This window comes from Lepisosteus oculatus, chromosome 5, assembly GCF_040954835.1.
Source record: "Lepisosteus oculatus isolate fLepOcu1 chromosome 5, fLepOcu1.hap2, whole genome shotgun sequence".
Classification (NCBI taxonomy): Eukaryota; Metazoa; Chordata; class Actinopteri; order Semionotiformes; family Lepisosteidae; genus Lepisosteus; species Lepisosteus oculatus.
In genome coordinates this window covers 50,145,783-50,159,399 of record NC_090700.1, presented here as the reverse complement: position 1 = coordinate 50,159,399, position 13,617 = coordinate 50,145,783, and the positions used below count along the sequence as shown (strand labels likewise).

Genomic DNA, 13,617 nt, shown 5'->3' with positions numbered 1-13,617 from the left:
AAAGCACAGCAAATTCTTGGAAGTATACTTAAACTCTTAATGTTCACAAAACACATAAAGAATGCAAAGGTTTGTATTGGTAATATACGGCTTAAATAACATTCATAATGCATTATTTTTTCTTTTTACAAACAAGGATTGTAATTTGGATAAGAAATGTAAAAACAACCTCTAATATTTCTTCTCTGAGGCAGACAATTACAACATTTTAATTTGATTTTTTTTATTTGGCTGTTATAGAATACATTCAGCCTTAGTCAATAGTAGATATTCAAAAGCTTTCCGGTTATTTCCTGTTCAATTGTGATTAAGTCTTTGAGGTTTATGTTTCATTGGCTTAAGTTAACTGGCAAGATTATGTCACCAAATTCATTTCACTTTTGCAGGCATTTTTAACTTAAACATAAAGAGGTGATATTCTGCGATTCATCTAAACTGAAATTTACTTTAAATTTACTTAAAATCGATGAGGAAATAAGACCCATTATTTGATATCTGTAACCTCCAAAGAATGTTCAGAACTGTTCTAAGTACAGTATAATCATCGTCCCCCTCTTTTCTCTTCAAGCCACAGTATTGTCTGGTCTTGGACAAGTAGCAGAACAGTTCCCCTCTGGAGCTTTTCAGATAGTCTTTCTATGTGACCTCTAGTTTTGCTGCCTGTTTGAGAGTGAGTGGGTGGTTGTGAAAGCCCCTTCTTGGCTTCAGCTGCGGAAAACACTGACCTGGATGGGACCTCAGAGAGCTCAGTTCTTATTTAGGAGAACAAGGAATGAGAAACAATTGACTTTCTGAGTACTCTGCAATCACAGAATTCTAAAAAGGGCAGGTGGCTATGTTTGTTTAGTATCCCAAGGGAGAAAGGAAGAAAGACACTAAGGCCTGGGAAGAGTGCACAAGATTCTGGGATGCCCTACCAAATGGTCAGGGGATGTCTACTGACGTCATGATATAAGAGGGAATCCGTGAGAGATCCTGGAGAGGAAATCTAAACCTTGAGAGATTATACTGTATATGTGGTGTATAAACAATTTTAGCACAGAAAATATGTACTTTTGGCAGAGATTCTCATTTAAAAAGGAATTCTAGAGCCCTAGTCCCTTACATAAATTTGAAAAGGCTGAATATCAACATTTTCAAGTGTATGTTTTGTTTAAGTTATCTGAAATGCAGTCAGATATAAGCTAATGAGAAGGTTCTGAGATTCTTCATCACAATATTTTACATGTATGTTCTTCAGCCTTATGTTCTTTCGTCATTCTGTCAGCTTGTTTTTAAGCATCTAATATAAGTGCTTGTAGTGCATTTAATAAGTTCATTAACACCAAAGCAGAGACAGGAGGCTGTGTAGCACAGAGAGGATGTGTATGAAAGAATGTATGTCCAGCTTCATGGAATGCTTTCATGAGTAGGAGTCTTAAAGTCTGTTAACTATTTTCTATTACAGTATCGTACTTTGGAGCAAGTTTCTGCAAGATCCAGGCTGTCCAGGATGTCACATCATTCCATCTCTCACTGCAGTTTCAAACGGGAAAGCGCAGTGGCCTCCTCTTTCTGGCTGGAGGAATCTCAGACTACCTTGTACTAGAGCTCCGGAATGGCAGGTTACAGGTGAATGCAACAAGGGTTTCCAGAAGCCCTCAAAAATAAAAAATTAGATTGAAAGCATCCCATTCAATTTCCCTGGTACAGAACCTCAAAATTCCTAACATTTCCGTAAATGTGTCGATGTTGTACCACTATAGTAAAATTACAGTTGTTACCGGTCATGCACTTTGGGCAAAATAGACAAATGAATGTATTTCCTCAAGACAGCTCATTCTCTTTGAATTACAAATCTTAACACTTAACAAAATAACAAATAACCGAACAACTGCATCTTATTTAGAACATATTTTGCCCATAGGTTCCAAAGGTATGTGCTTGAATATTTTTCTTTAAAACAACTTGAAAATCAGAAATTATTATTTTAAGGAGCTTATAATAAAATTTATTCTAATAAAATCATATCTTAGATGATTTAATAAGTTATTTATTTACATAGTAGTATAAATGCTGTAGTCATCAAACGTATTAGTCATCAAATGTGGGTGTTATTTTATTATTATACACAATGTACCTACTACTTTCCTGTTTACGTATACTGTACATATCATCCTGTTATCCTTTGAGCTTTGTATCTTTTCAGTCACAATACTGTCCCCAATATGAACCAGTATATGATTAGTATAAATCATCTATGGGCTCATTTCACTTAATGTCTGATATTTATATAATAATTATATAACATTTATATAAAAAGTGAAATTGACAGTGAAATTGACAATTACCATCAAAACAAAAGTTTAATAAGCATGCATGGATGATACACAAGAGTTTTTAGTTGAGATTCAGAAAATAGTCTGCATTATTTTATATAATTGCAAACATTCTAATTTATATTGTGTACAGTATACTCTATGTATACTGTATAGTATGGTATCTCAAATGGGCAATACTTTCATTAGGAATTTAGTGGTTATAATACAAGCAAATCCTTGATAGAATGATCAAAAACAGTAAACAAATCCTCCTTCTTTCCATATTATAATAATTATAATAATAATTGCTTACACATATATTCTGTACACTCCACTCAAAGAGCTTTACATTTAATGGGGATCCCCTCCACCACGACCAATGTGCAGCCCCACATGGATGATGCAACGGCAGCCATAGTGCACCAAAACGCTCACCACACATCAGCTATCAGTGGGGAGGAAAGCAGAGTAATGAAGCCAATTCATATTACACATCAGCAGAACTGATTAAAGATTGCAAATACTGAACATTTTTAAAATTAAGAAATAAATACACAAGTTTTTTTTGCAGGCACGTCTGGACATGGGATCTGGTGAAGTGGCTGTTTCATCTGCTCTTGGTCTACAGCTAAATAACTTAATGGACCACCACGTGACACTAACTTTACAAGAGACCAATTTAACTATGGTGATTGATGAAATTTTCCCCAGTGTTGTTATGCTCCCCGGTATCAAACAGGATCTCAACATTGATCTGGGATTTTACTTAGGTGGCAAAGGGAATCTTGAGCGACCTTACCTGGAAGAATCTGTCCCTCAGTTCCGGGGCTGCATGGGGAATGTACGCTTTGAGTCCAATGACTTTGACCTTTTATCAGCAGAGCAGCCTACATGCCATGAGACTAAAGAGGGCTGTAGCAGTGAATTTCAGGGCGGCAAAGGGGAAGCTATCAGTTTTATTAGTGCAAATTCATATTATTCCTTGCCAATATGGAACATGGTGGATGGCCTGACTCTTGAGCTACTAATGAAGACCACTATTGAAAATTCACTTTGTTTTTTTCATCTTGATCACCAGTCAAGATTTATAGGTTTGTGGTCCGTAGGAGGCTACCTCAAGGGTATTGCAGACCTGGGAAATGGAGTGGTTGTTTTGGACAACCCCTATGTACAGATGGATGATAATCAGTGGCACAGAGTTAAAGTACAAATACATTCTAGTATGTTCGAAATCACTGTGGACAGTCAGAGCATCATGGTTCCTCTGAGTGGTTCAGAAAGCCTGCATCTTACTGGAAATGTATATATGGGAGGTTTGGACGAGAATGTAAAAGATGTCCTTAGAAGCACTGGGATGTTATCTTCTTTCCAAGATCATTTGACACTAGAGTCTTTCATTGGTTGTATGGGTGAAATAAAACTTAACCAACAAGATATAAGCCTGCAAGACATTTCAGTTAGCAAAGATATTCATGTAAGTTGTGAAGGTGATGAATATGGTTATGAATATGAATATGATTTTACTACAACTGCACCCCCTGTTAAATTTCAATATGTTGAAGAACAGCATTGTCACCCTACAGCTGATATGCCAGAAATCTTCCGCAACATCACTAGGCTCCTTGATATCAGGTCTCTGACTGTTCCTGAAGGTGGGCAAGCCTTTGTGAACCTGAACAATATAAAACCTACTCTAGATCTAACAGCATTAGGCATCAGGCAATCCCAAATAGTCTTCACTCTTCAGAGCGAGCCATTGAATGGTCAAATGGATTTAAATGTTATTAACAGAAGAACAAAGAAGTTTACTCTACTGGATGTGGTCAATGGAAAAGTCAAGTATATCCATAATGGTATGGAAAGATATTCAGACCACATACCATTTGATGTTGTGGCCCATAGCTATAGCTACCTTCCAGAATGTTTGAAAACTCCTCAAAACTATATACTTCCTGTAGAGATAATACCCATCAATGATATACCTCAGTTAAGTGGAGGAGACATCTTCATCTCAGAGTATGCACGGACACTCTTAACTGCAAATCTTATCAAAGTTGTGGATACAGACACCATTTGTGATGAACTGAAGTTTACAATTGTCTCGGGACCCAGCACTGAGGAAGGTATTCTAGAAAAAGCACAGCAACCTGGTCATAATATTTTGGAGTTTACATGTAAGGAACTTAAAGATGAAAACATTTACTACGTCCACAAAACCGGCACTATGGCTGAGCTGAAAATACAGGTTTCTGATGGAAGCTCATTGAGCCAGTCAGCCACCCTCAGACTTTCAGCAAGACAACCTCAGATCACACTTGTAACAAATACTGGCCTCATTCTTTCTCAGGGTGGGGCTTCATTGATTGGAATCCATAATTTAGCAGTGTCTTCAACACCACAGAATGGGGACATTATGTACAATGTGATTGAGGATCTCCATTTTGGAGAACTGCAGATTCATACAATTAATGGGGAATGGAAGCAAACAAACACCTTTCGGCAATCTGATTTACAAAAAGGACATTTGAAGTATGTCAGTACAGATACTCACAATTATGAAGACATTATGGTAGAACGGGTCAAGTTTGATGTACAGCTAGGTCGAATAATTCTTAGCAACAACACTATGTTGATCAAGATCAAGCCATCTGAAGTAACAATTTCTAAGCTGATCCCATTACAAATAGAAAGTGGAGAACAAAAGGTTATAAAACAAACAGAACTTGAGGCTGCTCTAAAGGGACGAAGTGTGGATTACAATTCTTTGAAATATAGGCTTTTGGAAGCTCCATCTAAAGGTACTTTGTCACTATTTGGTCGAGACCTTTCAAAAGGAGATTCATTCAGTCAACAAGACCTATGGAATGGTCATCTCATCTACAAAGTAAGGATCCGCAGAACAGTAGACACAGAAGATAAGTTTCAGTTTCAAGTGTTTGTTGAAAACCAGTATTCACCTGTGTATACCTACCCAATTAAGATCCTAGCTGATCCAAATGTACCTGTCCTAACAAATGAAAGACTGACTGTTTTGGAGGGTGGAGAGAATTACCTGACTAAGGAGTACCTCTGGGTTCAGACTAGAAATGTGACAGATTATGTATATAAGGTTATCCATGGTCCTAACCATGGTAAGCTTATCAGAGATTCCCCACCTGGAATGCCTAGATTTGAAGGGGCAATTAAGGTGTTCAGTAATGAAGACTTACTGTTACAGAGACTTATATACAAGCATGATGGATCAGAGAGCAATGAGGATAAGTTTAAATTCCTTATTCTTGAACAAACCACAGACAGCTCAACAATTAATGCCATGTTGCAAGAAACATTAAGTGGAATGTTCAGTATATCTATACAATCCCACAATGACCATGTACCACTCCGAGTAGTCAACAGGACTTTCAATGTGGTGAGAAATGGACAGCGTTTGTTAACCACCGATGACATCCTATTCAAGGACGATGATTCGGACTTCAATGACACCCAGCTGGTCTATGTGCGCATGGGCATTCTTTCTGGGAATATTGTGTCGGCTGAAGATGTCTCCCAGCCACTTTACCGCTTTACCCAAGCTGATCTTAGGGATAAAAAGGTACTCTTTGTGCACCATGGAGCTGATCGTGAGAGGTTTCAGTTGCAGGTGTCTGATGGTTTGCACAAAACAACAGCTTTGCTGGAAGTTCAGGCTAGTGAACCATACCTCCATGTCGTTAGTAATACCATGATTGAAATTGACCACGGTGGGTTTAAGACCATTGACAACACTGTCTTAAGTGCAGAGTCCAACATGGATATTAGAGATACAAGTGAGATAAGGTATGAAGTGACAACACCCCCAAAAGATGGAAAGATTACTGTTAGGGGAGAAGAGACCACTACATTCACTCAAGGAGATTTAAACAAAGGAGAAGTGTCATATCAGCACAGTGACATAAGCCTCAGGTCAAAGGACTCCTTTGGCTTCACAGTAAAATCTTATCATTTGTCTGAGGATGGTGTTTTCAAAATCAAGATCTTTAAGCAAGGCTACATGTCTCAACCACAAATAATCAACAATGAGAAGATCTACTCTTTTGAAGAAGAAACGACTGAGATAAAACAAGACAATCTTAAGGTAGTTCAATAGTTTTTATCTTTATCTTTGGTTAGTGAGAAAATTCAGCTTCTTAACAATAAATATGCCTATACGTATTAAACATTGTATTTGTTTTTAAGAGATTTAATTTGAAAAAAATGTGTTTATTCTGTTTTTGATGTTTCACGTAATTGCGAATTGCTTTAAAATACATGCGATGTCATAGAAGAAAAGGCACATTTAAGCAATCCCACTCTTCATGAATTTCTTTTACAAAAAGCTAGCAGGTGGCATGGCTTATCTTTTATCATGCTTGCATGTGATATGTTATGGGGAGGAAACAGTAATTTTCAGTATTCTGAGAGATTTCATTAAATTGATTTCATTTATTCATTAAACTCCTTTGGTTTGGTGTAAATAATGCAATAGCTGTTCAGCAGCACATTTTTCTGTGCTGTTCTAGTGCATATTACACTGTGACTGACTACACTATGCAGCCTGATCTATGCTCCAATTGTCACATGTTGCACAAGATTACCAGCTGTTATTGCATTTGGGGTTACCTCCAAAGAGAGCAGGATCCATACAGTATAACTTGCCATTTGAAACAGCTATAAGCCAAAAACATTGTAAAACTACCTTGGCCTTATTTCCCACTCAACAGGCATTTTATTAATAAATATGAGTAAACACATCCATTGGGATGACTAAATAAGTTATTTATATTAATTATATTCCAAAACATTATGACCTTTCTTTTAAAAAACAACTGTATATAAACAATATATAACTATATTAATAGCCAAAAGTTCCATTTTTTTTGCTTCTTAGCAACTTGTTGAATAACAATAGTCAGATGTTTATGGTAAGCTGTCACTTACAAAGCAATGTTTCTTACTCACTTCATTCAGTATTTCTTTTATAGTAAGAGAAACACATTATTCATTTGTACATTTGGTTTCATATTAAAAAAGTCAAGGGTTTGAACAGTACTTGGATAGGATCTAAGCAATATAACATAAAATGTATAAAGAGCTGCATAAAAAGGTTTTAATAGAAAACACATATTCTGAACCATACCACAGTCTTCATCTGAAACTCTATACGTCTGGTCACAATTAACTTTTGCCTACTGATACATTTTGCACAGCACAGCATTTATTTCTTTTCGTATTTCCCTTCAACAATAATTGCAATGGCTCTCAACAAAACCGTAACTTTCAGTAATGTCATTGTTCATATTTAGTGAGAAAGATCGTCATGTTCACATACTTAAAACTATACTTTGTAGCAAGTTTTCACTAAATATGGTTTTGTAAATTCAAAACCATTGGCAATTTCTAAAACATGACCATAAAGCCTTATTTCTCCAAATAACCCTTAACTTCAACTCTCAATTTTCATCAGAATTGATGTAGCCCATACAGTTTGCTTTAGGACACAGTATTTTAGCAATGGCATACTGTATATTTACCTATACATTTGATCCCTTTTCCATTGCTAATTTGTTTTTCTTAAAATTATTTTTAAAATGTAATCAATTTTTTCAATGGTGATGCACAACTTTTATTCCAAGGTGTGACACACCAATATTACATGTATTTTACAGGTAGAACAAGATGACATCCTGCCCTCCGAAATGATGTATACTATTAAAGAGCCTCCCCGCCTGGGCCACATCGTGATGTTGATCAATGACTCAGAGAGCACAGCCACACCCAGCCTTCACTATATCCACACCTTCTCCCAGGAGGACATCAACAATGGACGCATCCTTTATGTCTCCACACCCATCCAAGGCAGTGATTGGTTCACTGTGGATGTCACCAACAGCTTCACCGCTGTGGAGGATCTCCAGATCAACATTGAGATCCTCCCCAGAATGGTTCCCTTCCATGCCAGAAATATCACTCTTAGGGAAGGTGGGTCAGAAGCTTTGAACCAGGACATCCTCAATATTTCCCATCCTTTCTACAGCACTACCAATATTGACTTCATTGTGGAAGAGCCTCCTCAACATGGTGCCATAAAGTACTGGGAACATGAGGACAACATAGGGTTTTTCACTTTGGATGAGGTAAGGACATTTTCTCAGCTGGTGTAAGAAAAATCATAATTTTACAGTATTCAAACAAGTAAAGGTCTAAAGCATACTGCTTAGTCATCAATTTTGTTATGTCAAGTGTAGTGCATGGTTCTTTTGACATATGTCAATACTGTAGAAGTTTATTTGAAGGTACTATGAGCTCCAAGCATGGTTAAACATTATGCTTGGACAGTTTTTGTCTATGTCTTTGATCATAAACATACAAACGTTTTAAGGATCAGGTCTGCTTTGTGCTGTATGTTTCATTATCCTTCAGCCACAACCCCTCTGGTTATTTCTTGGCTCGCCTTTGTGTGCTGCTTGTGACTATGCTGTGGTTTGTAAAAGAATATAATGAAGATCTTTTTCAATTGGTGTAGAATTATTCACTGTGGTACAACGCAGTCTATTCATGGGATAACCTTCCAAATTTGTGGTTATTCACGGAAACCCATCATTTTGTTAGGATGTATCACAAAACCTTGTGGAGTTTTTTAGTCACTCCACCAAAACAACACAAAAGACTTTAATATGTAGTTTGCTAAGTGCCATTCTTTTTTATGCTCTTCTAATGCTGTGGAAAAACTGATGCTAACACTACAGTCACTGGAGCCAAACTGAACTGGCCCATTTCCTACAATTCCTATAATAATGAATCGTATGTGCAAACATCCTTCAAGCCTCTTGGCAAACTCAGTTCTCAGAGATTACAGCATATGGTTTTATTAATAGAAATGCATATTATTTCTTTCATCCAAAATTTAAATATAATACTTCTTATCATATTTTAATTGTACTAATCTTATGAAGACTTGACCCATTCTTTATACTTCACTGTAGTTTATGTTTTAGAGCAAAGAAGTACAGTGCTGCTCTCTAAATTAGTATCGCAGTGACAAAAATACCATATACAGTAGTAGAAGGTAATTGGTGTTTCATGCATGAAAGTTTAATGTATTTAGATAAAATCTATGTCTACAATAATTATGGAACAAGTGGTTCCTGTTGTGTATTCAGTTGCCCGTCATGCACCATGTTGCATGCTAATTACTCATTAGACTTCAGTATGCAGTAAGTCTTATTTTACATTATCTTGGCCTCACAATATACAGTACCTACTATGTGAGATGTTCAAAATAACTGAACCATTTCCTTATTGTTGTGGAGGACCTTATTTGAAACTAGGACTACACATTTCTTTCCCACTCCACAAGAAGAATTACACATGGAACAAAAGAATCTTTTCCTGAATTGAAACAATGTGCTTATCTGTTACTGAACAGTAAAGCTTTTCTATTTACAGACAATTATAGTTGAATGAGGTAAAAATCAGAGTGAATCTCAATAACATCATAAGCAGAAATCATGTTCTTAAGAAATCACTTATATTTGTAGCTGAGCAAATGCAGTGGCTAACTCTTAGAATTCTGATCTACAGTAAAGTATTATTTTTCTGTGATTGTCAAATTACTAAGTGCAGATTTTAATTCAGCCAAATCTAAATATGTGAAGCATTATCATTGCCTAAGAAAATGAGCCTCTTCAGCAATCAGACAGTACAGTAAATACACTCTCCAAAAAGTCTCAGAAATGAGGGATGAGGGATGAGGGATAAGAGTGATTTTATGAAAAGAAAAAACATTGTGAAAACAAAGGTTATGAGGTAGTTCATTCTTCATCTTCTAGGTGCATAAAGTGTTTTTTAAAAGCACTATCTAACAAATTGCCTCATGTTTGGTTGCCTTAATTTATTGTGCTCATTTTAAATATTTCACTAAATCAACACTGACAAAATAAATATTGTAGCTAACCGCCCACTGTGGTTTTTTGTCCTAGGTGAAAAAAGGAAAGATCTACTACCTGCATGATGGCACTGAAACTACATCAGATAGTTTCAATCTCACTGCCACAGCATTTGAAATTCAGAGGCAGAGTCTACCAGTGACCATCACCATTACTGTGCTCCCAGTCAATGATGAACCCCCAGTAGTGACAGTCAATGGTGGTTTGGAGGTAAGAAGACTTTTTCATTTCCTTAGGTGAAGTCAGCTCTGCAAATACTTTAAATGCACCCGATCAGAAGTCACAAAAAAAATTAAATCCTGTGTAATCTTTCAATAATAAACTTGCAATAAATAATGTTAGAAAAATATGAATGCAAAGAAGTACTTTATTTCTGATGGCATTTGAGTTTGCTTGGAATTGTTAAACACTTTAACATGCAGTCGATAAGGTGAGGTGGTAATGGAGGTGCCCATTAATAAACAACTCCTTGAGTGTAACTTTGCAAAATGTGAGTTGTAATTTGTACACTGCTCTTGGATCTACGAGAACAATTTGACGTTATTTTTATTTGCTGTACTTTGACAAATTACATTTTCTGCGTTATGTTTTATAATTAACTAAATCTCTCATGCAGTGATGGGCAGCCTGGAAGGCAAAACTTTAAATGTTCTTTATTACTTAATAAAGCACACTTTATTAAGAGAAACTATTGATGAATGGGATTAAAATTGCCTATTTATAGCAACAGATTGAGGAGCTGTAGAGATTAATTTTAAGTACCACTTTTTATTCACATGGAAGCAGGAATCAATACATTAATTAATCCCTTCCTGTTTATCTATCACCAGTGAGCATTGTACATTCGTACATGTGGCTTCAATACATTTCAAGGTTACAGTCTGAAATAGGAAAACAGTAAGGACTGGAAGCCTGTGGACAATGTGAACAAGCCTGGCATGGCTGTAGCCTGTATTAAATAAAACTATTCAAGACACTTAACTCTTTTAACCAATGCAAGCAAGACATCCGAATATTTCAGTATTATGTCAAATTTTGGTTACATTTCAATCAGTAAACCTGGCCGAGATCCTAAACCTGACCTTAATTTAAGGCATGAGACTTGACTCTGATCACACTTGATGAGTTACATGACTTAAATAATGTGCATGGATTGCCCCAGATCCTGTCAGGATACACTGCAGCTGTATTTCATTATGTACAGTAAGTTAGAAACCCAGCGGAATGTTCTCACAAGCTCTAGTATGTGTTTGGACTTGCACAACATGCTGTGTAGCGCCTGAGGGGTTTTGTCAGTCCAATAGTCTATAGAGCTCCCCTAAGATTACTCCCATAAAAGCTGTAACATTAACCAAAAGCAAGAAATCTCTATGAAAGAGTTGACTATCATTTTGATTATAATTTTGATTTTGACATGTGAGGTAGATTTAATTTAATGTAGTAGTTTATTCAGTGTAGCTTTAATCTCAATATTATATTCTAAATGCCACACCCTTTGCAGTTCAAGGCTTTTTCAAAACCTTCAACTGACTTAATGACATTTTTAGAAAAAGCCCACTACTCCATCTAGTGGAATGTCAACGCACCAGAGTTCTATACCAACAGTGTCCACTAGAGGGCATTACATACTTGCGACAGATATTCCAAGATACTGATGGCTAAATGCAAGTGTGCAGTGTACTTATCTTTATGATGATAAAACGTTTTGAATAAATTGTCAGTCTTCCTATAAATCAATTAAAACACACTTTTAAGAACTTATTTTATATTTAGGACAAAAGAGAGATGTGCAAAATAAATGTTCTTAGGAATAGATGATGCTTAGAATTTGAAAAACGTCCTTTATATCAGGGAATGAAGATTACATTAAAAGAACATTGGAAGCAAATGAAGAAAATTTGCTTACTCATCAAGGTGTAGGACAGAGAAGTGATTAGAGTTTATACTCCTGATCAGAAGATTGTTGGTTTAAAGGATTGTTGCAACTGGTCTTTCTAGTCCACCCAGCTGTATTAATAGGTACCAGCCTGGCTGAGTTCCACTACTATTGTTGGAAAACCCTGCAATGGTCGGGTGTTCCCTCTCTTTATTCTTCACACTGTGGAAACCAGCAGAATATCTGGCCTGAAGAGCCACTAAGTTCATTGCTTGTCTTTATAATGGTCCATGTATGAATGCTCTTATGAATTAGGCTTGTGCAGTGATACTTCTGATGTGGGACTAAATTTGCTACTCCCTGAATTGTAATATTTTGTGGGCTTCTTTGGAATGTGAGGCATATTTAAATAGAAATAGAACAAATTAATACCAATCACACAACAAGGCCTCCATTTTCCCTCCCGCTACTGACTAAATAAGAAGCTCTGTCATTACATCTGCCTCATTCATACCACAAATGTTCATTGCATCAACAAAAGAAGCCATTCGAATCCATTAAACCAGTGTTCTTGCAAGTAAAGCCCCAAAAAATGTTCTCTTACCTTAAGATAACTGACCAACCATGCATCACATTGAGGCAAAGTTAGAGCCAGACACATTTTGCAGGTTTTCTGAATACAACAGGGCATTTATCATTGTCTTAAAACACCATGAAACAAAACAGACTTTCTAAAAACAGACATTGACACCAAAAATAACCAACAAGTTATTTTCTGTTAAGACTGCCCTGATGGAGGTTATGTGCATATAGTCCCAATAAAAAATAAATGTCTGTCTGCTTTATGAGTTTCCTGCTTTTTCTGTTTCAGCTTCGAGCACATACATCAGCTAGAATTACTGCCAGTGAGTTAAATACAGAAGATCTGGATACCCCTCCTGAGGATCTGGTGTATTCTATTGAACCACCTACCAATGGGTATGTGGCACTGGAATCATCACTCAACAACACCATCCGAGGCTTCACACAGGCACAGATTAATAACGGCCAAGTCGTTTTTGTTCACAAAGGTGAGTCTATCAAAGTACACAAATTTCAAATGATAATTGCAGTTGATAATGTTCGCAAGTGGAGCATTCACACTGTACCCTGGAGGCCTGCCTCTGGGCTTTTTCCACCTTCAACCAAGTTGATCATGTTAAAAATTCAATACACGTCCACATTTCTTCCAAGCAATAATTCCTTACATTTCTAAACATTTCTAAATAGGCCACAGTTTGCTGAACAGGTATACAACAGCTATGTTATAAGTTGTCCCTTTATTTGTCCCTGTGACCAAGGTCCTGACTACATAGTCATTAAAGAGCCCATGATGTTGTTTGAGCCAAATTCCACCTGATGCTTAAACAATCTATCCCACCTAAAGTTCTCCCCTATGTCAATCATTGAAGCAACTTCTCACTTCTCCACTTGGTCT

The 13,617-nt window shown here is 36.6% G+C and overlaps 1 protein-coding gene across 1 annotated transcript in view; it reads left to right on the top strand.

The window, feature by feature from the left end:
- Nucleotides 1-13,617, top strand: part of cspg4 (chondroitin sulfate proteoglycan 4) — a 48,704-nt gene that overhangs the window by 27,276 nt on the left and 7,811 nt on the right. The window contains exons 2-6 of the mRNA XM_015343779.2: nt 1,448-1,611; nt 2,872-6,414; nt 7,985-8,452; nt 10,298-10,474; nt 13,012-13,210. Of these exons, the coding sequence (XP_015199265.1) occupies nt 1,448-1,611; nt 2,872-6,414; nt 7,985-8,452; nt 10,298-10,474; nt 13,012-13,210 (4,551 nt within the window). The remainder of the gene's footprint in view (nt 1-1,447; nt 1,612-2,871; nt 6,415-7,984; nt 8,453-10,297; nt 10,475-13,011; nt 13,211-13,617) is intronic.